The sequence below is a fragment of the Erithacus rubecula genome (genome assembly GCF_903797595.1).
Source record: "Erithacus rubecula genome assembly, chromosome: 19".
NCBI lineage: Eukaryota > Metazoa > Chordata > Aves > Passeriformes > Muscicapidae > Erithacus > Erithacus rubecula.
In genome coordinates, this window is record NC_136671.1 from 13,342,083 (window position 1) to 13,368,710 (window position 26,628).

The window sequence follows — 26,628 nt, forward strand, 5'->3', positions numbered from 1 at the left end:
AGATATTTCACATAGCCATAATTCCATATTTTATTTTATGAGCTAGGAAAATTATAAGGGGTATAAATTCTTATATTTCTTACTGCATTATAAGTGTCTGATGTTGTTTGGGAAGGAACTTCCCTCTAGCAAAGCTATTCTGCAAATCTCAAGTGAAAGGCTTTTTGTTGTTGTCCTGCAAAAGGTCAGACACTGGCCAGGAATTGCTGTGCAGCGTTCCCAGTGAGAACCTCAGGAGCCAGTGGTTGCCTAATGTAACATTTTAAAAGGAGTTTCTGATATTTTATGCAATCATAAATGTGCAGTATTGGGTAAGACTAATGCTTGCTAAATGCAAGTGAAACATCCTGTGGAAGAGAGTACGTGAGCTTTGAGAAGTATGAAAAGTAACTTCAGCTTAGCTAGTGCAATATTGCTTTAAATACTCTTCAATAAAATATTTTCTTCTCACAGAAGTCCCCATGAAAAGAAGAAGAAGAGGCGGTCTAGATCACGTACTAAATCCAGAGCTAGGTCTCCCTCACCATCCATGTCACCAGGCAAACCATCCACACACAAGAATTCTGTCCATTCAGCTAGTGTCTCTCCTGTGGAGAGCAGGGAATCCAGCCAGGAACGCTCCAGGTACTGTGCTCTGTTCCTGCAGTGCTGCTGTCTCTTGGTGTCTGGGCCAGAGCCATGGACTGAGGAGTTCTGTGTGTGTGCAAGGTGTGCTTGTCAAAAGGAAAAGTCCCTGGGAGCACAGCTCTGTCTGCATCAGTCTGATGAAGGTGTTGGATCTCTGTTGCTTTCTGGAGTAAATGTCTCAACTACTACAGGAAAACTGATGCAGAAAGTTCTGCAACCTATTTCTAAGTTGGAAATGGGAAGCTTTCATAAATTGGCTTAACTCTTTGAAGTAGAACTTTAAAAGACTGGTTTGAATTGTAACGTGTGTCAACGTTAATGATGAAATTACTTCTAGAATATGGAAGAATCCTATTAAAAATTCTCAGACTGCTGTTCAGATTTGTCTGAGCAGTTGTACATGTGATTTTTCTGACCCTGGCTTACATCCTCTAGTTGACTGAGAGAACTGTTGGCTAACATGTGAGAGACATGTACAGTAAAACTCAAATCAGGATGGTGAGTGAAATGCATTTTCAAAACTTGTGCGTCAAATTTCTGATTTTATTTTTTAGGGGAGTTTCTCAGGAAAAAGATGGCCAAATCTCTTCAGCAATTGTGTCGTCAGTGCAGAGTAAAATCACTCAGGTACAAACAGGCAAATTCAGAGTATGTTGCCTAATTAAGTATATCCAGCATATTGTTTTCTTAGCACCTTGGGCAATACTGAACTTGACATATGATGTAGGGACACATTCACTGTCTTTCTTCATCCATTTGCTTATGGGAACAACAGTTTTGTTGCTTCTCTAGGTGCTGTCTTTTCAATTTTAATTTCAATTTCAATTAATCAAGCCTCTAAGGACCAAGCTAAATTCGTTAGGCTGCAGTTGTATGCACTGTAACGCATAACGCAACGTAACGTAAGTTGTATGCTCTTAACAAGTTTCATGGAAGAAAGAAATCCTAACTTTTTTTCAATTAGATATGCGAACTTTAAAGGACAAGTTGTCTTAAGGATGCTGTGAAAAATTTACAGTAGAAAATCAGAGCTGCTTTTTATATTCTGATGTTTGTTCAGTGGATAAATTATGCTTTCAAGAAATGAATGCTGTTCAAAAATTTAATTCTGCTATGGAAATAGTGGTAATTTGGACTACCCCTAGTAGTCTAGTGGTCTAATACCTTACATACAAAATTTGATCAATTTCTTACAAGAAACCCAGAAGAAGATTATTCTGGAAAATTGGCAAATTTAGGCAGCAGAGAAAGAAAAGGGAATGTTAATGTCACAGCACTTCTTATGCTGCCAAACAAGTGCATGGGAATTCCTGGTAGGAGAAATGAGATACAAACTGCAGCATGGTCTTCAACAGAGAGTAAACATCCCACCCTTAAAACACATTGACCCTTCAGAGGTAATTTTTTTATTTATTTTTAGGTTAAATGTTGCTTATGGTGTAGCATTTCCTAGTTTAATATTAGACTGCTTGTTTGAAGTGCAGCTGTGAGAGGAGGAATGATTACTCTATCAAAATACAATTCTTGGTTGCTATTTGGAAAAAGTAAAAAATAGGAATTAAACTTACATGCATCTGCAAGATGTTTCCCAACACAGATGAGTTTAGCATCTCTTTATCATTAAGGGCTCCAAAAAATGGAATCTAACTAATTATTAATTATTGTGGTGGCTGACCCTAACCAAGTCAGTAATTTTTCTCATTCAGATCCTTCTATCTGTAAACCAGAAGGAATAATGATGCTAAATTCCCTTCTGGGGTGTTTCGAGAACCTCAGATGCAAAATGCTTTAAAAGCACTAAGGAATTTATTTATATTGCATATGTGAACAAATGTTTAAGTAACTCTGATTCATTACTGATACATACTTTTTGTCATCATTTTTTGCAACCCAGTTATTCAATGGTGCTTACATGAAAATTCATTTTTTTTTGTAATGATGTTCCAACTGGATGCTCAGACAAGACTGGGAGTCTGGTTTCACATTCACTCTGTCATATGAGAAAATGTGTCTGCTGTGTAAATGTTTGATTCAGATTTACAAAGCAAGAAAAACCCCTTTCTGTTTTAGAGTAATTGTTACATTCTTTTCTTACCATCTCTCTCTTTTTCTCATTTCTTTTTCTCTTTTCTTTTTCCTATTTTTAACCTCCAGTGGTTGGTAATTGTGTGTTGATCAGGATTTCTTTGAAGATAAGGTCATAGTGTTTCCATTTCAATTGATGTGATTTCTGTGCTTTGTTGTGTAGAAACTGCTTGACATTTCTGCAGAGCACTTATTTGCATTTTGGTAAAACCAGACTTCAGTTGCTGTCATAGGAACTTTCTCCAAATTATTTGACTCATTTAGTGTAGGAATTGACAATTTGATGGTCCTGACTCAAGTATCCCATGTGGCTGGAATACACACTAACCCTTTGATGCAGGTTTTTGCAGTCATGTGTTTTAGCTCTGTTCAGACATGTCTTATCGTTTTCCTTTCATTTTCTACAGGATCTTATGGCCAAAGTGAGAGCAATGCTTGCAGCTTCCAAAAACATCCAAACCAGTGCCTCCTGAGACCTGTTGGAAGTGACCATCAAAAAATTGTGTGAAAAGAACAATTGGAAAAGAGCTGCCTCATCTCAAATGTACAGTTGAGCTTGGCTCACTTGGTTCACAACTCACCTAATTTACCAGAACTCAAGAAGCTAAGACCTATCTTTCTGTACAGAAGCATCTCCTTGAAATTTCATTAATTTTTTTCAACCAGAATATCTTTGAAAGTTTTTGGGTTTTGTAAATTGATTTTTTTGACTAATTCTTCAATAACATTTTATGATCAGCAGTCTATATGTGTATATTTGTAAATACTATGTTTCTGTGAAAAGTATTACACAATAATAAAGAAGGAAACATCTTTCATTAGCTAGAGTTTTTGTGGAGTTCTTACTTGTTTGCAGTTTGGTTTTGTTACAAATTAATGGGGTTTTTGTTTATTATTTTCTGCTTTTTAGTTAGACAGGTATCTGCCTGCTGACCACATTAAGCTGAGAAATTCTGTTTATCTCCCTTCATGCACAGGGTGATCTCAGAAGAATGCTTGTTTACTTGGATGTGAGTAGTGGACAGTTTTTGAACAAGGGGTATGATTTTCTCTCTGTGAGTTAGAAATATCTCAGAGCCTTCGTGTGAGGAGTTGACCCATTAAAGTCAATAACTAATGGTCAGTAGCTCAATTGTCATAGTGTACCTTGTTCTCTCTACTTAGGTACGAAACGTAGATTTCAAGACATCTGTTGTAGATTGTTGCGCAGTGTTGGAATTTACAGCAGCTATATTTTTCTCCCCTAAATGGAGTTAAATGTCCCAGCATGGTTAAATAATTGGCAGCTTGGATGCCAGTTGTTTGTCAAGTAATAGGAAAAAGCCCCAACTCTGATAAAATAGACTGGGCAGCTTGTTTGGCTGCTGCTTTGCAGATGTATTCTCTTTGGGAAGATTGTTGCTTTAATGACTTCTTAAAATACTTTCTCTTCCTGTGTGCAAGTGTTCCAGTCTTCTCTTTTTTCTTTTCATTACTCCCTTTTGTGATATGTAGGGAGATGGAATGTTTAGCTCAAGAAAAATTTAGAGTAAACTGCATTTTTATACAGTCTTTATTTTTTACTGGGGTTTGTTAGCATTTAGCACTCTTTCATGGGGAGTTGTAGTCTCTAAAAAGTAGTAGTATTTTCATTATGCTATTTTTTCTCTTTCCAGCCAGAATGGACATTTTTATCAGGGCTTAAACTGCTTTACCAGAATAATTTCCCATTTGGAAATCAATGCTGCTTCTTTTTGGTCTCTTCACAGGCTCCAGCTGTGTTGTAACTGGTTGTAAATACAGCATGGAGCTTGTGATACATTGAGTGCAGTTTCAGGTGTCTGGTATATCGGGAGAATGTGACCAGTATCAGGAAAGCATCTTTAAAACTTCATATTGGGAAATTTTCAAGTGTCTGTTTTCCAGGTGTGAATTTGCAGCACAATCCTTGAGCATCTGGGACCAGGGTTCTGGTTCTGGATCAGCTGGCACCTCACAACCCACCTCTTGTCCACAAGACTGGATATGCCCAATTCCTTGCCATGTTTCCATGCACCAACTGGCCTAAAAAGGCCCTGGCTCACCTGGTTCTATTGCCAGAATCTTTTTTCTGGTAAGAAATACACGATTGCTGCAACAGGGATTTAAAAAATCAGCGCTTCTGTTGGAGGAAAGCAGGCTCTGAGTAGCCATGAGGAAAGCACTGTGGCAGCTCTTGAGTTGTCAGCAGCTAGTTTTGGTTTTTCAAATTTTTCAGGTGTGTGAAAATTACATATTTTGGGATTGCTTTGTTTGAAATACAGTGAAATACAGTAATTCAGGCAACTCCTGAGCTGTAGGTACTTTGAGCTATTTCTCTGCACCAGTATGACAAAGTAGGACTTGGAATGTTAATACTGGATTTCCAAAGAACTTTGGAAGGGCCTTTTGTTGGTAATAGTGCTAGCCTGTCTTTTTCTCTTAGAAGGATCATAGTTTTGACGATTAAAAAAAAAAAAAAAAACAACTTAAAAAAAAAGTCAGGTTATGTAACAGAGCTTTTTGCTCTGTGTTGATGCAGAGTAGCCTCTTAAAGAAATAACACTGACGGGCAGTAGGAGCTGCCAAGGGTGAGCAGGTTTTTTTCTCTGGAGATTCACGTTCAATTAAGATCAAAAAGTCCTTGAAATTTATTTGAATCAGTAAGTTCTTTGCAGACGTATTTGTAGATGTTACAGACAGATTCTCAGAGATGGATGATAGGTTTATGTCACAAAACTAATGGCACAAAGGAATCACTGGTTGTGTGTGGCCTTAGGTTGGTCACCTTTCTTTGTGAAAGGGCTGTGGAATAGCTGAGGGAGAGGTGCTTGTGTACATCTGTGCACCAATCCCTGATACCAGCTTCCTCCAGAGCAGATTTCTCAGTACAGACTTCCACAGCTTTGCTTAATCTGCCCACCCTGCTCCAATCCTGATAGTTCAAGAGGTGAATTCAGAACAATTTTTATAGCTCTAATAAAATATTGCTCTAAGTTGCTCTAATTTGAATTAATTAGATGTTCTCAACAGCCTTCTACCTGTCTCTTCAGTCTGGTGGGTGACCTTTTGGTAGTAAAACAGTTAATATCATTTGGCCATCTCAGAATATTTTGGTTTTCGATAGGTGAGGAGACCTAGCTTCCACTTGTTAATGGTTTGACTTCCAGCAGTTTGGCTCTGTCAAGCAGCTGACAGCCATTGAGATATATCTAGTCTCTTGGTATTATATATGGTTTCCTATCGTCACTTTTAATTCTTTGTATCACAACATTTTGTTTGACACCAATTATTTTGGAACATACACATATTCTCAGTTGTAAAATTCGTGCATTAGAAACATCAAAATTATATTCTTCATTTTTCATTGGGCAACAAACTGTGACATTTAGAATTAATGTTTTCTTGGATTTAAGGCATGACTGTTACCTTTCGTGAAGGCATTTTATTAGGAAATTCTATTTAATTATATTTCTACTTAATTAAGTTGCATTTATTATCTATTCCTCTTCTCGTCCCCCTACCCTGAAACTAATTATATTAAGCAAAGAAATAAAGGACCTGTGGATTGAGATTAGTAAACTGCTAAGGCATCTTTGCTAGTTTCCCTTTTGCCATTATAATCTGAAAGCATAAAATACAGCATTGCACTAATTTAACATTGTTCATTTACAAGAAGAAAATAACTTGGCTATAACATGAAAATTTGTTTGAAATTCTGATAAATGAAGATCTTAGAAGTTCAATGTTGCTTTATTTTTCCATTTGTGGAAATATGTTCTGAATATCTTGTTTTGCTTTTAGGCAGATCCTTTCAGCACAGAAGTGTAGTTCAGTGAAGTATTACATGTAAAAGGAAAGGCTTTATTGGAGCTGGAAACTAAAATCTGCCTGCACGCTGCTGACCTTTTGGTCCTTGGTAGCAGCTGGAGTGGCACTGCTGTTGTTACTGTTTGAACCATCGAAGGATTCCTGATCAATCTTGATGCAAAGCATTTATTTGCTTTTTGCTGTAATTCTCCCTGCTCTGGATTACACAGGAGGCATATTCACCCTACTGCATTTCATGAAATCTTAAAGCAAGATGTGAGCATTTATAATAAATCCACTTTCACCTTTCAGGGTACTTAAAACTTGCCTGGTATTAATTTAATATCTTTAATTTGGATGAAGATGATAATCTCTTGGCAACAATTAATCCTGAACATGCAGCATGACAAACATTACAGGAAGCTCTGCCAGACTGCTCTGAAGGTGATGGTGACAATCTGGCTCTGGCTCACTGCCACGCTTTCCTCGGGAGACGTGCTGGGACTTCTCTCTGATAAGGACAAAATGGTTCTGCGTGCAATGGCTGCCTGCTGACAAACTCATTTTTCTCTTTACACTGGGTGTTAACTGATGATCTCTGCATAGGAAGTGAGATGAGTTGTTGTTGATACTTGACAGTGTTCCAGGTGCAGCTGCCTGCTTGGGTGGAAGCAATCCCAGTACAAGGCTGGAGCAGGGCAGGTGCTGATCTCCCCAGACTGCACAGAGGGGCAGATACGATGCCTCACTGCAGGGAAACTGGTGCTATCTGGGCATCTCAGATTCTTCTTTTCCTGTTTCATGTAAAATAAATTCTAAGGATGTATTTTTCCAGGGAGAAGCTCCATATATGCTTCTATTTCCTCTGTTAAAATATAGGAGGATTTGGGGTTTCTCATTAAAATGCAATCCAAAGCTGTGTATCTGCAACATTATTTATTAGGACATGGCACCTGGAGTGATTGTGGCACTTTCTGTTAAATTACTGCTCTGTCTTGTTATAACAGTTTTACTCCTCCAAAAATGCTAAAGTCTGAAAAAACCCTACCCTGAACTGATCAAGAAATAGGTCAGAGAATTTGCTGTAACAAGAAAGGAAACAAAATCTTTAACCTTAGCTCCTCTTTTCTGAAACTCTAGTTCATTTTCTAAGGTAAAATGGAAAGAAAAAAATCATATTCTAAAGACTTGAGTCAAGTAAGTGAGAGGTGTTATTTCAGCCTTAAGCTGTTGAAGCCATCAAAAGTACACTGTCTGGTGGTCTTTGAGTTTTTTAGCCTATGCACAGTGAATATTATAAATCACCAAATGCAATGATTAAAAGATTTTTATCAAAATCATAAGGTGTTGCTTCAAAAAAATGGTGGGCTGGGTGAAGTCTGTGTTACAATGATATCATTACAGTCCTTTTTTTGGTAAGATGTCTGTGCTTCAAGATAAATTAGAGAGATTTATCACCTTAACCTCACCTGAAAACCTTCTCACTGTGGATACTCAGCACAGAGTGAAAAGAGAGCTACTCCAGAGATACAGTTCTAGCTGTTAACCTATTATTCCCTTGGATTCTTAGGGTAAAATGTGCGAGATTTGATAGAGGAAAAAAGGTCCTTTAGATGCCCCAGTGTATTGTTTTGTACTCCCAGAACAGAACACTTAATGTATTTGCATAATAAGAAGGCACCAGTTTACTCAGTTATATCTGAGTTGTGAAAGCCATGAGTTTGTATTGCAAACAATAGAGGATCTCGTGTGGCTGCCTTCTCTTTGGAGTTGTGCTGCTGTTTATCAGTGGGGAGATGTTTCCAGCTCACCTGTGTTCTCTCTGTCAGGGCCCTGGATGCAGAAATGCTCCTCAGGGGTCCTGACTAGACTGTGTGACCCTCCCCGCTGGTGCCAGGGGCCCTTGCGGGTTCACAGGGCTGTGTTCAGGCTGGACAGCTCTGCCCTGCCACCTCCCTTGCTGTGCTGAGCTCCCAGTTCCCTCCTCCAGGGACCTCCAGCTCCATGACCCTTACTGCTCGAGTCTAATTCACTGGCTGCTGTCATTTTCCACAGACTCTGCCTCTACTTGCATATCCTCAATGAGATTGTCCCCATGTCTTTGGACTAGCTTTGCAGGGATGTGTTGAAGTCCCAAGCTGAATGCCCTGTGCCTTTACCACAATAGGCAATAGAAATTTTCTGGACAAAACCAGTAAACTTAAGCAACTTTTATTGAACTCATAATCCTTCATAAAAGTTATATTTAAAAATAATATCCAGTGTAATCTGGGAAATCTCTTGGCTGAACTTCTGCAGGTTTGTGATCCAATTAAAATACTCCCTGAATCTACACATCCCATTGCCAAAAATTTCTTATGCTTTAAACCTTTGTACATCACGTAACAATTTGTCTTCAGCTGCATCTTCTGTTTGTACTTCTGAAATAGGTGTAAGCTTGTCTGATGTTTTTTAATCAGGAAATGGTACAAATTGACAGCCTCAAGCTGTTGCTGCACATAGAAACACTGAGGCGTGTATCTATTAATTCTGCAGAAGGAGCACGTTAAATTCCCACTGTTCATAATCTCCTGTTGGAACTAATACTGGCTAATGACTTTAATGGTATCACACTTGGCAAAGATTAAACACATCTTTCATCCTTTCCTAAAGCTATTTCTGTTTTAAAGCATTGTAGATAGGAGACAAAGTGGACAAAGAGTGATATAATGTGTTGAATTTAAGAGATTACAGTAAAAATGAGTGGGCTGCGCTGGCAAATCTGATGTAGGTTATCCAGTGTTTCTTCACTGGGAAAAAGTCATTCCCTCAAGTCTGACAACCTAATGGTTTTGATGACACCATGATAGTTTTTTGAGCTTGGGCACAATAAGGGGTGCCGAAAAGCTGTTCTCATACTGTGACAGTGAAAATTTGCTGGATTTTAAAGCCAGTACAACTTTGCCAACAAATCAAGTCTTACATCTTCAGAGGCAGAAGCAATTCTGTGTTTTCTTCCCAGGATAATGACTACTTTACATGGAGCTGTGGATAACAGGCAGTTTGCAATCAGACTTTCTTTACAGAAATTATAGAACCCCTGGCCTTCAGACTCATTGCAGTTTCTTTCTCTTTTGGACAATCCTCCAAGCCTAAGGCAGAGGGTCTGATTCAGGAAAGCTGAATATGCTCAGGAATATGAGCATATGCTCATACGAGGAATATGCTTTCTGTAACATCTGAGTTAGATAGGTCCTTTCTTTGGCAAGAGCAAATCATTTGAATGCTATTTATTAGACGGAGGTTAGTTTAATTGTCTGTGTCTCTATCTGAAGCAAGAAGCAGTTTAGTCTTGCTATGTTTAAGTGATGACATCTCACAGAGAGACAGAAATAGAAGCAGCTATTGAGGGATGTGCATGGATGAAAGACCTCTGCTCTCTGGACTGGCTGCTCACCAGGGCACAGGGCAATACAGAGATTCCCCAGCTGTACAGTTTCAACTCACTTTCTTAACTGCATCCAGTGTGCAGAAATGTCCCTGAAATTTAGCCTTTGTATCTTGCTAACCTAAGAAGGAACATTTTTTGCCTTTATGCTTTAAGAATATGCATACAGTAAATACTTGTCCATAAATAAGATTTATGTTGTGGAAAATTTCCTTAAAAAAAATTCTGTAAGTGGCCTCTCTGCAGGGGTCCTGTTTGCCAGTGTTCTGTAGCTGTGCCTCAAGGTAATGCACGTGGCTGCTGTTTTTCATGCTTTGAAGTTGTCCTTTCCCATTTCACCTTGTTGAAGATTCTCAAAAACATCTTGCCAAGTCTGGAAAAGGCAGCAAGTTTGGACAGTCACCAATTGATTTGATGCTCAGGGAAATAAATTCTTGATCTGCTGACCAAGCTATCTCCATACAGTCTCTCATTTGTTCTGTTTGTGAGTGGAGCTCTGCTGGATGAAAGCAGCAAGTCCTCAGAAGCCCCTAAGTACTTCTTTACTTGTGGTATATGCATTCTGCTTGGCTGCTGACTCACTTATGACTGGTCCAGCTTGTTCCATTTAAAGTAGTACCCTATTCTGAATTTCTGTGTTTCTAATGAGTACCTCAAAGCTCAGTTTTACCTCAACCCAACAGCTCATTCAAAGTGCAGTTCTTCAAGGTCTTTCATCAGCTGAACATTAGAACTTTCAAGACCAAAGTTACAGCTTTTAGCCCTTTGCTAGTAATGAGTTCTGTACCTTAATAAAAGCTTCAGCAAAGTAGGTTCTATCTGCAGTTTTTGTAAAGTCGCTGAAGAGTCTCTGATTTCATCTGGGCATTGTCAGCAGCACAAAAGCATCTCCTCAACAGTCTTCTATAAATGACCTGTTACCTTTAGAAACAGCTTCCCATTACTTGTTCTTACCTAGCTACTTTTTCTACCCATATCACATAGTTTGAGTTCAGTTAAAATCTTGTTCATTCTGTTATAAAAATCTCTCCACACACTGTCTATTGAGTGCCTCGACAGAAATTAACAGTGAGGAGGTTGTGCAGAAGCTCATTGAAAATGCCTGATCTTTGCAGAATGGGCTCTTTCCAAAAAGCCTTCCAAATTCTCCTGTCTGTATCCCAGAGCCCAGGACTGTGAATGATCTGCTAATAAATAGTAATGACACGTGAATCACACTTCCTTTCTCCCACCTTCTTAGAGGGGTATTTCAGTGTTCAGCAGCAGCTGAACTCTCTGGAAAGCATTCTGGATGATCCCTCAGAGTGTCAAATTATGTTGTGTAGAGGTGGCTTCTTGTTGGAAGGCAGCTTTAATTTGAGTTCTGTAGGTGGGTTTGTTAGGCATGGCTTCAGACAATGGCAGGAAGAGAGGGGAGTGTTCCTTATTTACCAGCCAGAGCAGTATGAAATTAAGGCTGAGAAGTGCCCGCTGGGGATGGGGCTGTTACCTGCCTGCCCAGGGCTGAGGAGGAGAGGACATGCTGCTGTCCAACCATAAAGATAAATTGTACAAGATCTGGCACCTGTTTGCTACACTGCTCTGACACATCTGCTCTTCACTCTGGCGCTGAGCTCTTCCTGACTCATGGGGCAAATATAACTTCAGAAAGCAGTGCTGACAACTGAAAGATTCAGGAGACTTCAATTCTTTTAAGAGTGGAGGTACAGCTATGGGTCAAACCTTAAACTGCATAGTACTGGTTCAGCTGTGACTGTAACCACAGCTACCTGGAACCCTGGTTTTATGAAGAAAATTAAACATACTGTGATATAAAAATTTTTCTCTCAAAAAAGTCAGCAGCCTGCAAATGGAGAGAAAGTGAGCCCCATGACCAGCAAATCAAATTGATTTGCTGATGCCCTGAAATAACAAGGAAAAATGCTGTAAACAGTGCTGTATTGAAACACTGAATCACTGAATCTAACTTTCTTTTTAATTGGGCTGCCTGAAAGATGAGCCTCTGCAGTGTCTAGAAGTGCTCATGAAAACTCAAAAGGGAGAAAATGAATCTGTTAAGCAGCTAATTTGTAGCATGGTGCCAGTCTGCCCTTTCGATTCTCCCTATCAAGAGAAACCATAAGGCTAATTTCTTGCTGTAAAATGTTCTTTTTTATTTTCACATGTGAAGCTTATGTCATACTGCATGGAATGGGAAGCAGGGAGAGGGGCTAGTGCTATCAGCAAAAATAATCATCTCATTCCCTTGGAGTAGCACTGAAAGATGTTCTGCAGAAATGCTTACCCTCATCAAAGGGAAGGCAAAAGCTCTCTGCTGCTGCAGAAAAAATGGAGGGATTTGCCTTTTCTATGTAATATTTTAAATTATGTTGTTCAGACTTTTAGTAACAAAACTTGGTGAGAAAGAGAAGCTCCAGATTTCAGAATCTGCTGTTATCTTTATTGATCTATGTTCACAACAAAAACTTGATTGGAGGGAGGACACAAGTTCCCAGCTGCAGGTTGGAGGGAGTTGCTGCTGTGCAGGACTGGAGAGTCCTGCAGGCTGTCGCTGCCGTGCTGCCTTGCAGGGAGAGCAGCTCAGCTGCCTCCTCCTCATGGGTGATGGGGCATATGAACTCTGTGTGCTCTTGTGGGATGCTGCTCCTGCTGGACGGATTCTTGTGAGGCCACAGGCAAAAACAGTAGTGCAGAAATTACGAGTAAAGGCATGAAGAAGGGTTGTTTATTGGTGTGCTGTTGCTCCTGTATTGGCTGCTACAAAATTTAGAAGTATTTCAGCTTTTTTGAGTTAAAGCAAAAAGAAATATAACAAAGCAATCCTTCCATAACCAAAATATAACCTGAACTTTGTCAGCACACAGCTCTGCTGTCCCTAAATTCTGCTGGTCAGAGAGATTTGCAAGTGCCTTTGGGCATCTCTGTTATAGCTTAAGTTTTAATTTATATTCATTACCATTTTTATCTGGGCATTGTTTAGCCTAGCATTGTAAATTTTATTACCTGCTGGCTTTAATTGTCAGGATCTGTACAAAAATGTTGCTGTTTCACTAATTAAACTCTGTCCAAGTGCACAGCATCAGGCCTTAGGCACTTCTGCTAATTGCACTGAGCTTTCTACCTGTTAGTTTATTTGGATAAATATTATCAAAAGGCTTTGATAATTTGCAACCATTTGCAAAATGTGCTTGTCACTTGTCACTCTCCTCTCCGACTGCATGTTTCCTCACCAGGAGGTTGAAGTGTTATTCCTTATAGCAGCGTGTTAACATGCCAAACAGGGCAACTGAAAGAGGGAAAAAATGAAGCTGAAGATTTTGGAACTCTAGAAGTAAAGCAGAACCATGGCATAGCCAGAGCCCTGGGCTGGCTCTGGGTGGGAGCATCTTCAGATCTCAGCTCTCCAGCTCTGTCCTTATGTGGTGTATGGATCATTTTGGTTCTGTGTAAGAAAAAATCAAGGCAATTTCACTTCTTTGCTTTGTTCAGTGGTGCCTAACCAAGGGCTTAAGGGCAATGTGTTGTTTCTGAGACTTTTGAGAATAGCTCAGAGGTGACAAGAAAGAAGAGGTTAAACTGAGACCAAGAGAGATAGTAGAGTGTGATGCAGGGGTGTAATGTGTGGTTGCAGATTGCTGCTCTCAACTCTGAGACCGTATATTTATTTTAATGTGCAATGAGGTTAAAAACTGTAGAGTGCACTGGAATGCATGTACAATCCTATACGGAGGTGTCTGCACCCCTGCTGTGTGATCACAACATTCTGTATACACAGCATTTTATAAGAAATGCACTTCCTGTAGTGCAGATGTGGACTGAGGTTTCCCAGTGCCAGAGATTCTTTATAAGACTTCTCTATCTAGGGCTTAGCTTACCCAATTTTCAGGTGTATCCTATCACTAAAATTGCCCTTGGACTTATTTTTAAATAGATTCAATTCTTGGCTGTTGAAATCTGAACAGTAAATGCACATAATATGGCACAGCAGTTTTCTTTGGCTCTGCGTCTTAAATACCTTCACATAGATAAGGAAGTAAGTTTATACTTTGTTTAACAAAACAAGCTCAGTGATGATTGATGAAGAAACTTTTCCTGCCTGATTCCTTCTGATCTGTGTGTGCCTTTTCTTCCCAACACCACGAGTGCTGAAGGCTTCCTTGACTGATGGGTTCATTCAGGACATCTCAGAGATAAGTAGGGAAGATAACTATTAACTTAACAGATGATGGTGGTTGATGTGAACCAAAAAGATGAATGAATAGCTAAAAATGACATCTCAGATCTTGAAACATGGAGTTTTCTGGGCTGTAAATAGTGTCTATTTAATACAAAAAAAAAAAAAAAAAAGTGAAAGCTGAACCTTAGTAATCATTCTTTCTTCGGCAGCAATTGCTCCGTGCTGAGATATTTTTATAGTCCTACCTCTTGATCTTCTGAAGAGCTGTGGTGTTTTAAGCAATTATTTCAAAGAAAGATGGAAAAAAAAAATATGATCATCTTTGCACAAGAGTTTTTTTTTTGTCACCTAAATATATTCATTACAGGAACATCTCCCTCAAAAGAGATAAAGATCCTTCCCAGCATCCCGGGCTGCTGTTTCTCTACTCCATCTGCCAGAAGTTTTGCAGCTGGCACAATTCATTAATTCTGTTCAACTTGTGTTCTCTCAAACCAGCAATTAATTTGATAATCAGTGTACTGGGGTTTAAACATGCAGTTTTCTTTTTATTCTGAGCTATTCACTTGGGAACACAGCATCCTTTTCCAGGGCTTTGTCTGGAGACACACAGCCACATATGGATGGTGTGATGGAGTCTCCATTTCCTTGGGAGTAAACTGGTTAGTGCTGCTGGTGGAGCTTGTTGGAATAGGGCCCAGCATTTAGCCACTATTGTGAACATCAGCACTGTATCTCTGCTTGCACCCCAAGCTGCAGGGCCACCAGGAGAGTCAGCATGAGCAACACTTCTCTGTTTTTGCAGACTCTTGAGTCATAAGAAGTCTGTTAACATCCAGAAAGCTGATACTGGGAGGTGCTAACCCTAAGTGGTGACAGAAGGAGGTGATGCTGTGCTTGAGACACCTTTTGGGCAATGAATTTTGAGTGTCCCAGCTCTGTTCTTGGCTGCTCAGTTTGAATTTTGTTGATCAAGTTGCACTAAGAAGGTACCAGTTCTGTAATCTTCTTGAAGAGAAACCCCTACACGTGCCAAGATACCCCAGAGTAGTCAGGGAAAGAAATCAAAAGGAGGGAAGAATTTTTAACAGGGAACACAGACGGGTGCAACGATGAGGAAAAGTTACAAGGGCAGTGGGATCAGGAATAGGGAACCTTGAAAAGCCCAAGGAGAAAAAAGCATTGCTAGGGAAAAGCCTGTATAAATTTTCATGGATGCAGGAGTGGATAGGTATAAACAGGAAAATAAAGGCAGTTATGACGGTCCCCATTACACTTTATACCATTGTTACAACCTCCAAAAACGTACTGCCTTCCTATTCTTACTCTTCTGGAAGTTAACTGTTTTCTGACAAAGCTCTTTATATACATAATTCATGTAAGTCTAGGAATCTGTGCTTATTTTACTCTTGCAGATCTTACTGGAACACTCTAGGGACCTCCATTTATCAGGTCCAAAGTAAAGCTTTGTTTTTCCCACTCCTCCTTCAGAAAAAGCTATCAGTAGGTGCCAGTGCTCAGAATCTGATGTTCCCAGGACCCCATTGTTCTGTTGCATTCCTGACAGCCTTCAGGGAGTGACAAACGGCTGCCACCTTCATCTCCACAAGTGTGTGATATTAACAGTAGATCTGGTGACCCTCACATCTTCTTTCAATGTGTCTCTCTAGAATTCAAGCAATATACACAATTTTTATGGGAGAGATAACAGATGAGTGACTCAATGGAGGAATCCACCCACTCCCCTGTACAAATACTTCTATAGCTGCTGGTAAATTCACATAGGCTGATGAACTGAGAGCAGTGTGCCAGGATAGGAGCCTGATTCCCTGGTTTGAGCATTCTCCAAATGCTTCTGTCTGAGCAAAGCCAAAGACAAAAACAGTGCCCCTCTCGGTGCTTGCTGTGACCTAGCACACCTGGCACATTCCAGGCTGCTGGAGGCAACCTGAGCAGTTCTAGTGCCTTTTTATGGCACTTCCTTTTCTTGTAAAGGAGATGACATCAGACTCTCAGTAACAAGATCCCCTCCACAATTCCAGGAATTCACTGAAATTGCTGCCAGGTTTACATGAGACTGAAATGCTTGGAGAGTGGAAGCTGGTGATGGTGTGGCTACAGTCCCTCCTGGGCTCCCCAGTAACATCCATCACAACGTTTGTGTTGTGAGTAACACCGATGGAGAGCAAAGTTCCCAGCTCTTTTTCTGCAGGTATTTTGCAACAGGAGCAGTTGGGTTTCTTTCTGTATTTTGAGATTTTGGGTATGTAGGAGAGATATCAAGAGATGGTGATGCTCATAGGTGACTTTGCTGCTCGTACCAGCAGTCAGAGCTGAGCTGAGGGCCTTGGCATGGCAAGGGGCCAAGGACACTGAGTGGATGTGCAGTCTAGCCCAGTGTGTGGAGGCAGGGAGGGGAACTCTGGTGGTGCCTAATGGATTGTCCTTCAGAAATGCAGTGTTTGCCTCTGGGAATGACACACTTGCATGGCTGAGCCAGGTCTGCTTGAAGTGAATTAGGCTGTATAATTTCAGGTTGCCTGTGAGTCAAAGAAAGTTTTTGGAAATTCATTCTTTATTGATGTGCTTTCTTTTGCTTCGGAGAAAGAAAAGGAAATTTCCTGCAAGATGGAAAAAAAAAAAAATAAACCACTTTCCATCTTGTTTGTAAAAAGTGCCTCAAGATTTTTATGAATTCTTTGTTACAGATTGCCAACAAAGTTAATTGAAGGACTGGACAAAAACCCAGATTTTTTAATTTATTTTTTGCTTTATCTGAAATCTTGCTTGTGCTTTGCCTAAGAGCACTCAATGATTGCACTATTGAATGTGTCCATGTGCAAAATGAAAATGGATTGCTGCTGGAAGGTTAAAGAAAAAAGCAACAGAAACTAACCTTGAATTGCTCAAAATAATTCTTGCATTACATCTTGTGGCTTAAGGCTGACAGTACTAAACCAACAATGCAGCCCTTCTTTCTCTGATAAGTCAGAGAATTTAAGAGAAGCTTTTACTGTGCCCTCAGCTACGGCTGACACTGAACATTCCTAATGGTCTGTGCTTCCCTATTGCTAATTGGGGTGGTCTCTTTCTGCTGGGAATCTGTTCTGCACCAGCAACGGGTAGCCCTGGAGCCTTTGAGAGCCTTCCATGCCAGTTTGTGCCTGCATCTCCTCACGGTAGAGTGCTAAATTTATGAAACACCTCTGCTGGGAAACCACTGACTTTTCTTTTGGTCTGGCTCCTGCAGCACTGGAAGGAGCAATGATCCATGTAGAGAACAAACAGGAGGAAAGAGCTTCCAACCTGCTTTACTGCCTGGGAATGACAATGGCATGGCAGCTATTCCCATTCACTGAGGGCACAGACGCTGGCTCTCCATTGAGGTGACATCTGCTCCATCATTTTCAATAAGAGATGTGCAGAGCATAGACAGGTTGGTATCTTTGACACGAGCAGCAAAAACAGCGCTGGATTCACTCCTGTGTAGTGCCTGCTTTCTTTGCAGCAGCTCTGGAGGTGTGCTCCTGTCACAGATGTCCCCATGTTTAACAAGTGTCCCCACCTGCAGCATGGCCCTGACCTGCTCATGCTGCGGCGGGAGAATCGCAGCTACGGCCGTAAATTGGCAGCATTCCTCGGGCTCCTCTCTTGGCTCAGCTCAAGGTTTGTGCAATTGATGTCATCCTTTGTCAAACAGCTTCCACACCAATAAACAGGAGCAAAAATAACTCCTGTCTGCTGCCTGCTGCCTGCTGCCTGATGAAGGTTTTTAGGGTCAGGATTCTCTCAGTAGCTTTTCTGTAGCTGCAACAAGACAGTCTGGTCTCAGTCAAGCCCTTTCAGGGCTGTTTTTGTACCAGAGAGTGCAATCCAGGTTGGTCTGGGGCTGAATGGCCCATTATATCCCAGTCACATTCCTGAATGGCAGCCAAGGCTCCTGCCTGGTAAAGAAAATATATAGCAGCAAGTTTTATGACTTACTGAGGCTACAGATAGAATGCAAGGTGGCACGTCTTCCTTAAGGTACATTCATTTTCAGAGTGCACTGCATTTTGAAGTAAAAACTTGTCCATTTTCCTTATTGGAAAGCACAAAAAATCAGAGAATACCTGAATTGGAAGGGACCCATCAGGATCATTAAGTCCTACTCCTGGGCTTACACAGGACACCCCAAAAATCTCACCATGTGCCTGAGAGCATTGTCCAAATGCTTCTTGAGCTCAGGCTTGGTGCTTTGACCATTTACCTGGGGACCCTGTTCCAGAGGCTTCACCTCCCAGAGCAGGTATATTTTGTAGCAGGAGGGTCTCTCTCATCTGCTGCTGTGAGTGTCACTGCTGGGGCTGGCAGCTCACTGACTCAGACCTGCAGTTCTGCAGCTAGATCCTGTTAATGTGCCCAGCACTGCTGCTGGCAGAGCCTGGATGGGACCCCAATGGGAAAACACATTTGGAAAGGGGGCAGAAGAGGAGGACGACACACGGGAGGTGGAGGGCTCAGTATCACAGTCCAGCAGCCACAGGATTAATGCTCAGCTGCTTTTTGTCTTGCATGAAATACCCAAGAGATGGGAGTTAAAGGAAACCGAGTGGTGTCTGTGTGTGAGTGGTACTGGCACAGTGAAATCAGTTGTGTCAGTGGTTTTTGAGCACAACTGAAGCCATCAACTGGGTGCTGGGGAAAGTGAAGGGGAAGAAACATGGGTCTGATCCCGCCCCTGGGGGCACTGCCCTGTGCTGATGTGCAGGGGACAGGGAAGCAGTGGGACAGGCACAGCCTGCCAGCACGGCAGCTTCACAGCATAGGGACACCAGTGCCCAAGGGCTGAAAGCCTCATGGTGGAACAAGAACCAGCCTGAGTCCTGCACGGTCTGGAGAGAGCAGACACCACTGTCCTCTGTTATGGATCTGCTCCTTCACCTCCAGGCTCATGGTTTTGAGACAGCTTGGCCAGAACTGGACGCACCACATGAGCTGAAGTGCCTTGTTTGATATGAACGCAGTTGGGTCTTGGAATAACTTCTGCCAGATATTTATTGTCTGCGTGCTGATTGCTGATATTCACCTCCCTGAGACCCAAGCGAGCTGCAAGAAGCCTGTAATCCTTTTCTCTCGGCACATTAGTGTAAAGCCTCATGAATCTCTATTAAATTTGAGAGAGAACATGAAGCTAGTTTGCAGCTGCCTTGTTGACTTTATATTTCCTCTCATTTCAGTGCCTTGCCATGAAGCTGAGAATTAAATGGCTAATAAGGCATCTGCTCCAAGCAGGAGTCTCAAGATTGTGACAAAAAGAGCTTACATCAGGGTTTGGGTTATTGGTTTTTCTTGCCATCATATAATCATGTTATTAAAATCATTAGGGATACCTGACCAGGGGTAGTGACTGTCAAAGGCAGCTTAGCTGGCAGAGAAGTTGGTGCCTCCTGGGCTTAGCTGGGTGCTGGGGCTGTGTCTGGGAGGTGGCTGGAGCTGTGGGGCTGGGCACCATTCACAGCCAGAGAACTGTGGAGGCACAGGGGCCCAGCTGGCTGCTGTTCTCTGCATAACCTGTGAAGGATAAGCTGAAAACCTTGAAGAAATGGACTCTGAAAGAAACACGAGCATGCTCTGTTTTAGGGTGACAGAAGGAAAAGGCACTAAAACACCTCCCAGTCTCCATCTGGAAGAACAGTGCCCAAAGGGAAAGGAACCCTTTCTGGGAGCAGGAGGCAGGGTCAGGGTCAGACTTGCTGTCAGACAGGGAGCTGGCTGTGGGCCTGGGAAGTGACAGCAGTCCTGTGGCGTTCTGCACTCATCCCATAAGGACCCCCATGCTGAAGTCTCCAAGTGTAGCCCTTAAACTCCTGGGGATCATCCTGTGTACCCACTCTGAGGATGTCTCAACGACATATCACATACCAGCTTTACTCACTGCATTTCAATAGTATTCAACAGGATTTAAATTAGCTGCAGCACTCTAATCGTGTTGCTTCTATAACAGCAGCAAGATAACTCCCAGGCGTTGGTTATGTAGCCTCTGAGGGAAAGAGATTTCCGATGTGTTCAGCAGAAATGCACCGTGTGAGCCATGGTTATAATTTCATTAACAGGATGCTACTCGGCTTCTAGCGGGAGTTGGAGGAGATTAGCATCACAATGGGGATCAGGCGCCTTCACTGTGCTCTCAGCGCTCCCCAGCCAGCAGGACGATGAGGTGTCGGAACACGCCATCCTCAGACCTCTAGCCCGGTATTTGACACAAACTTGAGGCTCCTTAGAACGTGCTGAGCTCTGCACAGCCCTGACGGGGCAGGCAGCGCTGCCGGGGGCTGGCACATCTGCTGTGATATCTGTGTGATACCCTCCGGGCTTTGGCATCCCATGCTCATGAAGGGCTGTTCCCACCCTCGTGAGCCTCCGGCAGCGAGGCCAGACTCCCAGGGGCTGCCAGGGCAGCTGGGACTGGTTTCAGTGGGACGCAAGGGAATACTGTGTGCGAGGAGGAGCCGAGTACCAGCGTGATGTATCTGCCATCCCTCCCTTCCTTGGAGCTGCCTGTGCCATGGCAGGGCTTTGCTCCTCAAAGCATGTCCCTTGCAGGACAAACCTTTACTAAAGGCTCAGGCACGTCCAGCTAGATTTGAGCTGCTTACACAACCAAGAAGCATAGAGTGACTGTCCAGGTATCTCCAGCATCCTGGAAACCTTCAGGTTGCCTGCTTCTTCCTGAGCATGTGGGCTGCAGTGTCCAGCTTTGGGGATGATCAGGTGGGTATCTAAGCACTGAAAGGTCTGGATGCTTGCTAAGGAAGACTTACAAGTACTGACATTTAACTCCCTACCTGCTCTGCAGACAGGAAACTGCAGCCCCAGCATGCCTGAGCTGTATAAGCTGACATCTCCAAGAGCCCTGAATGCCTCTTGCTCAGATTATTGTGCCATCCATTGTAAGCACCTGTGCATCCCATGGGAAGCCCAAGGAGCAGCTGGGTGCATTGGCATCACCGGCTATGCCCATGGGAAGGACGTGCACAGCCCGTGCTCAGCAGGCAGGAGAAGTGGGCCAGCCCATCCAGAGGGGTGGTGGCCCCTTCCCACAGCCAGTGGGCTGGCAGCTTACTACAGCCCAGGTCCCAGCCCTGCCACCAGCCTGGGGACACTGCAGACAGCAGTGGGAAGAACAGACCTAGACCTCTCCTCTAAGAGAACTACAGCCAAACTGGCACAAACCCGGCATGGGTTTCCACAGGTGCATTCAAGCTTTGTAACACAGCAGTGACAGGAACCCACCACAAACTGCAGGCAAAATGGAGGCAGGAGCTTTCAAGCAGTTCCTGAACATTTTTAGAGGTCACAGCAGCCCAGTGTCAGCACAGGCCATGCACATATTTACACAAACACAACTCCCAGGGGAGCAGCAGGAATCCGGAAGGGGACAGGGACATGCAAGAATGGCATGAGATCCAGGGCACAAAGCTCTCTGCATCACTCTTCCTATTGCTTTTATAAGTAGTCCAAGTTTAAACAAGGTTTCTCTGGCATTTCTCCTGGAACCTCACTGTTTTTCCATTGCTATGGCACCATCTCAAGTCCCTTCATGTGCAGGAGGCCCCGAGGCAGTTGGTTTTGCTGAGCAGATTTCTCACCTTATCACTTACTTCCATGGTTCATTTTCTTCACCTTTTATGCATTCCAGCTCTAAACACAAGATTTAATTCAACCTGTGTCAGGATCAGACCCAGCAGGTTCACCGCAGCTTGGGACTCTCACTGAGAGCCATAACCCCAGGAAAGAGCTGGCACAGCCCTGTGTCAACTGGAACACCAGGGCTGAGATGCCCTTGGAAGCATTTCCCATCTTTCAGCAGTGCCGGGCATGATGTGGTTCTCCAATTAGTCTTTGTGTCTGAGATATACAACTTTTTTCCCAGCTGCCTCTGCCTGCTCTGCAGCTGATGCAGCCGCATCTGTTGTGTTCACCTCTCTTCCCTTGGTGCAGTGTTTGAGAACAGAAAATTTCTTGTTCTCAGTGAGGGTTTGGCACCAAATAGCCACACTGCCCCAAGTAGATAGGAAGTGCCCCCATCCCCAGAGGAGAAGCAGGCTGGGAAGAGCTGAAGCTTCAGGGGAAGCCAGGAAAGCTGCATTTTTCAGCTCTCATTTTTATGTAAGTGAAATCTGCGAGATTCAGATATAAGAGTGAGTTAGAGAGGACTAAGCTGTGCTGATAGTGGGTGCTGGTGGAGTAATGGTCAGTGCTGTCTCAGCCTGTGAAGCTGGAACTGGCAGATGGACATGTGTGAGATGCTGGAGGTTCTTTGTGCCAGTGTGTCTTTACACAGAGAACAAAAATTCTGTGGCCAAGAGCACTGTGAGCATCTGCAGCATCTCTCCACTCCAGAGTCCTGGCCTACAGGAAAATACTGGTTTCCATATCCCTTGCAGTTTTGGTTTCCCTACTTTAGAAAAGCCATGAAAAAATGTCAGGTTGATTTTTCAATCAGGGGAAAAAGAAGCAAAAAAAGCGTATATTCCTAAGTCATCTGTCAATGCCCTAATTCACTTTCTCTTTACTCAGGGAAAACAAACATTTCTGAACTTCCTATGGTAGCACTTAATGTATGTGCCAACTAGGTGTCTACCACTGGTCTTGGAAAAACAATTGCTTGCTTTTCCAATTTTACTGGTCACATCAGTCTTAAAAGTAGGAACGCAAGTAAATAGTTTCAGGGTGATATTAATTACAAGCAATCAAATTATACTCCAGCAACTGTTTTATCCCATGGCTACCAAATCTTCTTGAAAACTGTAGGATATATCACGAATGTCCTCATTCTCAGACTTTGCAGTGTTGGAGATTCACCACTTGTGCTCAGGAGGAAGTCCTTGCTGCCCCTGGGAATTCCGTGTGTGCTGTTGGAGCAGCTGCTCACGGAGAGGGACCATGGCAGCAGCTTGTCCCCCACTCTGCTCAGCAGCTTTGGTCTCCCTTGCTGACAGAGCAGAAAATCCTCATTTCTCAACCTGACAAAATACGAACATCTGCAGTGACAGGGCAGAAAAAGTTGTCTATTATCTTCTGATAAGAACTCCTGCATATTTAATACAAAGGATAATTTCTGTATAGCTGTGTAATTGGGAAATTAAACTGTCTGAATGTTGTCATATGTGCTAATTATGCTAAAGACACTGAGGAAAAATCTTCATCTTCCACATGGCACGTATAGCTAGAAGATAATGACATTTTAGATTCGCATTTGTTGTCTTGGTGCACAAAGGTGAAAGTATTTTAAGTATGTGCATTTGGCTGGAATGTATGTAGAAGGAAAACAAATTGTCTACTTGTTTATAGTTTTTTCCAAACACTGACAATAATGGGCAGATCAGGGAAATGTGAATTTGCAAAGCAGCTTTACTAGCATTTCTTGTTTAGCATGAAAGTTTTGTGCTAAAACAGACCATAGGCATCACCACAAATAGCTCTCTGTTCTGGGTGTCTATTTGCTTGCTCTTACAGCTGCTTGCAGTTATCTCTATTTTACTGTTACACGAAGCAAATATTTTGGCTAAAATTTGTTGAAATGCTGTTTCAACTGAGTCATTCATTTCCAATACATGAAGTATAAAAGCTTTTGGAAACTATGCTTAACAGAATTAAAATCATCACGCTGTTCCTTCCTTATATAAATCCTATTCAGCAACTCACCTGGGTAATGAATGAGATGAAAACTCCATCTACCCTCATATAGTTCTTATGACACAAGCACAGAGTTAAATCTGTGCCATTGAAATCAGGGTTTCTTTGTTTACTGAAAAGGAAAGAGGAAAAATATTCACATTTCAGTTTGTTATAACTAGGTCCTTTTTATTGCCCAGCTCTGCTCTCTGTAGCTGTAAGGAGCTGGTGGCATCCACACAGTCTGCTTCATTATTTTGAGGACAGCTTCCACTTTCTTAGGGAGAGCTGCTTTTTTATTTCACTCATTATGGTAAAGTGAAGTTGGTGTGATTACTCATATGCTTAAATTTGAGTATCTATACTATATATATTCAAATACAGGATTTAAGCATCTCTGATATTTCTTTGGGTCTTGATGGTCTAGCAGTGTTTTATTAAAGGAGGAAAACTCAGGCAATAAAATTTAACTATTGAAGATGGTCTCCCTGCTCTTTGCACCTGGCATGGATATGGACTTTTTTGGTCTTGTAATTTATAGCAGAAATTTGCCATCTTGTCTCTTGTAAGTGCTTACTAAAAATGTTCATATATATATATATATATTTATGTTGGAAATTACTTTAAAAAGAATATGGACAAAGTAAGTATTCATCCAGTAATGGATTCATAAGTAATCATTCACATTGCAGGTTCTTGTGGTGCAAGACAGATTGAGGTGCTGACACAGCACAGGTGCTAATAACTAATACCTGAGCAGGTGGGGAAACAGGGCATTGAGATCTCCAGAGGTCACAGTCTGGGAAATTCAGTGACATTTGGCCCCCTAAAAACACTGAGACTTTTGTGGGGTGAGAAGCAACTATGGAAATAATATTACCTTTCAGTATGCATGTTTATCACATTCTACATTTGGTGAAAATGGGTATGCTCTTGCATTTAATGCCACAGGAGAGAATCTAAAAAGATTAAAACGCATTTGACATGGACCAGCATCTTCTGCGTGGCCTGCTATCACACTGCTTAAAACACCTGCTCTGATAGGCACTGTGAAGATTTTTGTCCCTGATGTGCTGCTGGGAGAGGATGACCTAGGAGGGCAATATAAAATCGTAGCATGTGCCCTAAAATCTTGACCTTTAGAAGTTAAGAGCAAAACTCTTCCAGCTGGAGCAGGCTCAAGTCTTTACCTCTGGTCCATCAGCTCAGCGGCTGCCCATGATGAATGTTTATTCTTCATTGCCCATTTTTGAAAAATAAGATGAAAGGTCAGTGTGGATTGTGCGGAGCCTTTCAGAACTGCAAGGCAGGCAGCTGGGGTAACTTTGCTGCTACAGCCCCATGTGGCCAGCACAGGAGAGGAGGCACTGTGGATTTGGGACAGGGACAAGCCCTGGAGCTCCAGGCTGCCCAGCACAAGGGCCTGTCCGCCAGACAAACTGTGCCCTGCAGAGGGGCAGAGCGTGCTGACTTTGCGCTGAGTGGTTCTCAGAGGACCCAAATTCCCTGGAAAGCATTTAAAGGTGCTGCTGAAGCCTTTGTCATAAGTGATAACCTCAAGCCCATGACTTGTCAGCTAGCTTGTGCAGTCAGTTTTCACCCTGCCATGAGTGCCAGCACAGAAGCTGCTCATGCCATGGGGAAGGCAGCAGGTTTGTCCCAAACTCAGGGATTCTGAGATGCTGCTGTGCACTCCTCCCAGCCCTGCTCTGCTCTATTCCCTCTGCCTTTCTCCCGAGGATGGCTCTAATCTGCCCACGGTGATGTCAGCTGTCAAAAGAAATTATTCCTAATAAGAAGAGATTCCAGAGCTGCTTAGCAGGAAATTACTACATGTTATGTTGCTAAGCAATCTCAGACTGGCTTGACTGCCTGGAAGACCGTTTCTCTGTCGGAAAACCTGGAAAAAGTTGAGGGGTGGTCGAGGGTGCTGCTTTCTGCTCAGAGAAGAGGAGTCGGGAATACAGCAAATAACAGTCCTTGTCCTGTCGGGTTTAGTGTAACGATTATTGGAAGTGAGAAAGAGCTCTCCCTCGAGAGCAGTGGCAGCTGCGGGATGAGGGCAGAGGGCAGTAAGCGATGCACAGGCTGTCCTGTAGACTGAGGGCGAGGTACACAAACGGAGAACCATTCCCTAGAGACACGGTCTTTGTGGCAAAGTGGCCATCCCACCACGGTGAATTTAAATTGATGTTGCAAATGATAACAAGTTAGCATTTTTTATATAATTTTAATCAAGGGTTTTGTTTGCCTTTGCCCGGGGGAAAAGAAACTGAAGCTTCTTTTCAAAGGACTGTTTCATCATTCGAAGCCTGATGACCTTAACATTGACATCTCAACAAGATTGAGAATAGCACAGAAGATGCACAGAAGATAACGAGCCATTAACGAACCATAAACGAACCTCAACTCCAAACATCACTCCTGGCATGACCGGAGACACCGGCTCTGGGCAAAGAGAGGTAAGAGAAGGAAGAAAGAGAACCTAATTGACACTGAAAATAAAGCGATCAATAACCAGTAGGAAACTAAATACTAAGAACTGTGTAACTTGGAACCAATGGACATAGAACAAATTAATTTAACTGGATTTTGACTATATAAGTATGTGAAAAAACTAGTAAAGATCACATGTGATGGAATTATTTTCTCTTCACAACCTGGGCAATGTATGAATGAAATTATTTCTTTTGCACATCCTGGCCAGACGAAAGTAACGCCTTAATTCTCTAATACTAAAAATATTGTTGGAGAGTTTTTGTTTTTCCCGCAGTTTTGGTGACACGGTGAGTGGGACCTGTCAGCCCTGCCATTTGGAAACCCTCTCTCTGCACTTGTGGAATCA

At 42.4% G+C, this 26,628-nt stretch overlaps 1 protein-coding gene across 7 annotated transcripts in view; it reads left to right on the forward strand.

Moving 5' to 3' along the window:
* SFSWAP (splicing factor SWAP) overlaps positions 1-3,537 on the forward strand; it is a 35,536-nt gene extending 31,999 nt beyond the window's left edge. For 5 of the 7 annotated variants that reach the window (XM_079322136.1, XM_079322133.1, XM_079322139.1 and 2 more), the window contains 3 exons: positions 454-624; positions 1,182-1,254; positions 3,120-3,537. In XM_079322136.1, the coding sequence (XP_079178262.1) occupies positions 454-624; positions 1,182-1,254; positions 3,120-3,185 (310 nt within the window). In that variant the 3' untranslated portion in view covers positions 3,186-3,537. The remainder of the gene's footprint in view (positions 1-453; positions 625-1,181; positions 1,255-3,119) is intronic. The other 2 variants (XM_079322140.1, XM_079322134.1) reach the window with 1 other exon arrangement.
* The last annotated feature ends 23,091 nt before the right edge of the window (positions 3,538-26,628 follow it).